At 39.6% G+C, this 3,839-nt stretch overlaps 1 protein-coding gene across 2 annotated transcripts in view; it reads left to right on the top strand.

The window, feature by feature from the left end:
- ap3b1a (adaptor related protein complex 3 subunit beta 1a) overlaps positions 1 to 3,839 on the top strand; it is a 64,192-nt gene that overhangs the window by 34,570 nt on the left and 25,783 nt on the right. For both annotated transcript variants that reach the window (XM_032539275.1, XM_032539276.1), the window contains exons 20-22: positions 152 to 308; positions 2,409 to 2,457; positions 3,686 to 3,789. In XM_032539275.1, coding sequence (XP_032395166.1) covers positions 152 to 308; positions 2,409 to 2,457; positions 3,686 to 3,789 — 310 coding nt within the window. The remainder of the gene's footprint in view (positions 1 to 151; positions 309 to 2,408; positions 2,458 to 3,685; positions 3,790 to 3,839) is intronic.

The following is a 3,839-nucleotide window of genomic DNA, read 5'->3' as shown; positions in this document are numbered from 1 at the left end:
GATAGATAGATAGATAGATAGATAGATAGAATGGAAACTGTATGTGTTTAATGTAAATGTGCAGTACCATTATTTTTATATACCGTATGTATTCTATTACTTGTATTAATGCCATGTCTGAGGCCATGTTTGCTGTTTTTGTGTGTTTCAGTGACTCGGATGAAAACGGAAATGGACCTGTAGCCCAAGCTAGCAGCTCGTCAGCCAAAAGCTCATCCGACTCAGAGACGGACTCCGAGGACGATTCCGACTCAGACTCCCCCGCAACACAACAGAAGAAGAAGAGAGATGTGAAGTTGAATCCCAAGGTGACTGCAGGATTTAGTTGGGTTCATTGGGATTTAGGACGAACATGGTTTAACCGAGTAGCAGAACAATTTTGAACAGAATGTAAGGGGCAGATCAGAGAGAGCCACAAAAATAAAACATGTCGTACAACTCTTTACCACATAATCTTTACCATACAACATCTTTACACCATTCTTTACTCACTAGACGTTTTGAGCTATCTTTCCTTCATTAGGATGATGCCTGAGGTTGTTTCCAGTCTTTTGATCAGTCATTAGGCCTAGTCCACACATACGTAGGTGTATTTGAAAACAGTGTTTTTCCATCGTTCGTTCTCAAAAAAATCTTGTATACACAAGAACTGTAAAAAAAACAACAACCTCTGTCTAAATCAAAAACGTGAAAGCGCTGTCAAGGGCATGGCAAAGCAACAGGCAGCAATATAAGCCTAACCCCAAATCCATGTTGGCCAATCAGATCCCTGGGGGGAAAAAAGCCCGACGCTACATGCCTGCAAGGGTGCATTGATTGCTCCATAGCGCATTTGGACGCCTCGCTTTAAAATAACAGATTTTAAGGATGTGTGGGTTACGTGTAGCTATACTCTCTTGTTTTAATGGATGGCTTGATGAGACTGCTCCAAGACCGTGGAAAACACTTCATAATTATAAATGAATGGATAGCATAACAAGTTAATTTATTTCTGTAAATTGAACTTTAGAATAGCTGATATGCAACAAAGATTGCATTCCGTAAACTGATGTTTTTGCAACTACATTCGCTCTTCATGAAAGCATGATAGTTTCTCTTGATTTTATTTTTTATGATTCCGGATCATCTGGATATCCATTATGATCTAAATAGAATAAACAAGTATGCTTAAAATTATGTGTGCAAAATATACAATAAGCTCAAAACTTCCATGCAATAATACAGGACTTAGAACAATTACTGGAATCCATTATTGCCTCCGAAAAGTAACCACACTGTTGGAAGTGTCGGGGTGAACTTCTATATAAAAACACTAAAAACAGACAACTGTTTGTGTCAATCTTTGTAGCCGTGGCAACACGCTGCATGCAATTTTAACTCATGCATTTATCATACTGCAATGCATAGTTTCAGCTCACGTTCAACCCATACAGACCCATGTAGAATAGAGTATTATTGTAAACACGGTTAATTGAGAAACTCCTGTTTTAGCTCGGTTCTGTTCCAACTGTCTAAACACCACGTTCTCCCGGGGAGTTGTTGTTGTTGTTCCCCTGGAACACATGTGGCCAGAGCGTCAAAATTACAATTTATTTTGTGGGATATAATTCACTTCTCTGTTATCAGCTTTATTTTTTCTTTCTTTTGTCCCCTTTTTCAGCCCTTTTTTCCTACCTGTTACGCTCACCACGTTGTTTCTCAATCTCCCTTTCCTTTTCTACACTATGAAATTCTCATTTCATACAGTTTGTCATTTGGTCATGGCCTATGAATTATGCATTGTTCCCTCCCTCTCCCTTTCTCTCTCTCTCTCTTGCTCTTTCAGACCTCCGTTTACTGACAAGGTTTCTGTCTCTATTACCGCCACCAAGCGTCAATCAGAGAAGATCTGATAAGATACGGCTCTAACTTTATTGTTAGTTTTCACTCTCATTCCTCACTTCCTCCTGTTTTATTTTTTCCCCTTTGTGTCTGCTCCAGCCTGGATTATGCAGAGTGGAATTTTATGGTTCTGGTGACGTGAATTTTATGGTTATGGTGACGTGAATGGAGCCTTGGTTGGTTAGGAGCGGGTGGAAAAAGGGTGATAAAAGTGCTTGTATGTTTAAATGCATTTTTTATTGGGCCGGTTGCGGGGTGGGCTAAAGCGGTGTGTAGTAATTCCCACAAGTTAACACTTCACAAGCCGACCGCAGTCGCACAAGGTGGCGTGTATCGGTTGTGACACGACACTATGCATGAGTGGTCATGTTACATATAAATGCAGAGTATCTGCAGAATTTAAACATTTCACCCACTGAATAGAAACATAATTTCACTACTTTTCTTTTTGAGGTGTTATTTTTCTGCCTGGTCCTCTCCCACTGTGGTGCTCATCGTCATGTTGCTGTGTTTGTTTTATTTTTCAGGTGGAAGTGAAGTCCAAGGTGGAAGTATCCTTACTGGATCTAGATGACTGTGAGTTTATCTACACTTTTATGCTGTAAATCAGTCAATTTCTGACATTTATCAAGGTAAAAGTTTCCGCAGCCCCATTGAAAATGAATTCCCAATTTGAGGTTTCCCTTAGTTCTCTTAGTCTGTTTAGCTTGTTGTTGTGTTTTACTGCCGACAAATTCAGCTCACATAGACCCACATAGCCAGCAGGCTCCAAAAAAGCTCTGATAAATGAAATGTATTCTACCCGCCCAATACTAAAAGACAGGCAGAGAAATTTAGCAAATTCCCAGAGAAGAAAGTTGATCATCTACCATATAATGACCCAGATATTTTCTCTGAAGCTGAAGGAGCCCCCAGAAGAAAACTTATTCAGTGCATGGTGCTGGCATGAAGCCTAACAAACTTTCCAGATAGATAAGACAGATAAATAATTTAATACACATCATTTAAGTGAAAGAAGTTTGTACAGAATAGATTTGTTTAGAATAGATTTGAACAACAATACTTTCATTCAACCAGGCCATCAGGTATATCTCCTGTAACTCTGTTAGAACTTATGTATTAATAAAAGAAATAACTATAGAGTTTTATAAATCACTTTTGTTCTTAAATGAATTGAATGTTGCTGAAACAAACTAGAACCCACAGGGTACTCTGAGAGCGCAGACCTTTGCCAAGGCATGCTCTATCCTGCAATGTTAATGCAGTGTGAATTTTTTCGATTAATCAGACTCCACATGAAAGCAGCAAAAATGCCCTATCTCGCAATGTTAAAGCTATAGTGCGTAGTTTCTGTCACCCTTATGAGGAATGTCAACAAAACTGTTGTGCGTCCACATGATACAAGCCGTCTGTGATCAGTTGTGTTCTTCCTTGGCTCTTGCTCACCCATTCCATTAAGTTTCATGAAAACTGGGCCAATACGTTTTTCGTAATCCTGCTGATAGACTGACAAACAAACCAAGCCAAAAACGTAACCTCTTTTGCGGAAGTACATATTGAAAGCATACAGGCCTGTGTTGATCCATACGATCCATCATTGTACCTAACTGCGGGCACGTGTTAAATGGTAGTTGGCCCTTTATTGACCAGAAAAGCAGTGAGCATAGATTAAAAGCCACTATGTGTAGGGATTGAAAATTCCATTCCATAAAAAAAGACACTGTGATAGACAGTAATGCATGACTTTACTCCATAGTGGCTTTAACAAGCTTAACGTTTCAGTTTTCCTTGTTGTTTTTTTTAGTTTCTCCTGCACCCACAAATGCACCAAAGTCTTTGGTCGTCTCTTCAAGTTTGCTATCCGACCTCGAGGGCCTTTCTCTCTCCAACATCTCCTCCACAATGCAGGTTAGTATACTATACTTGTGTGTGTGTGTGTGTGTGTGTGTGTGTGTGTG

This window comes from Etheostoma spectabile, chromosome 16 (assembly GCF_008692095.1).
Source record: "Etheostoma spectabile isolate EspeVRDwgs_2016 chromosome 16, UIUC_Espe_1.0, whole genome shotgun sequence".
Lineage (NCBI taxonomy): Eukaryota > Metazoa > Chordata > Actinopteri > Perciformes > Percidae > Etheostoma > Etheostoma spectabile.
The sequence above is the reverse complement of the archived record's forward strand: the minus strand, read 5'-3'. Positions and strand labels throughout refer to the sequence as shown.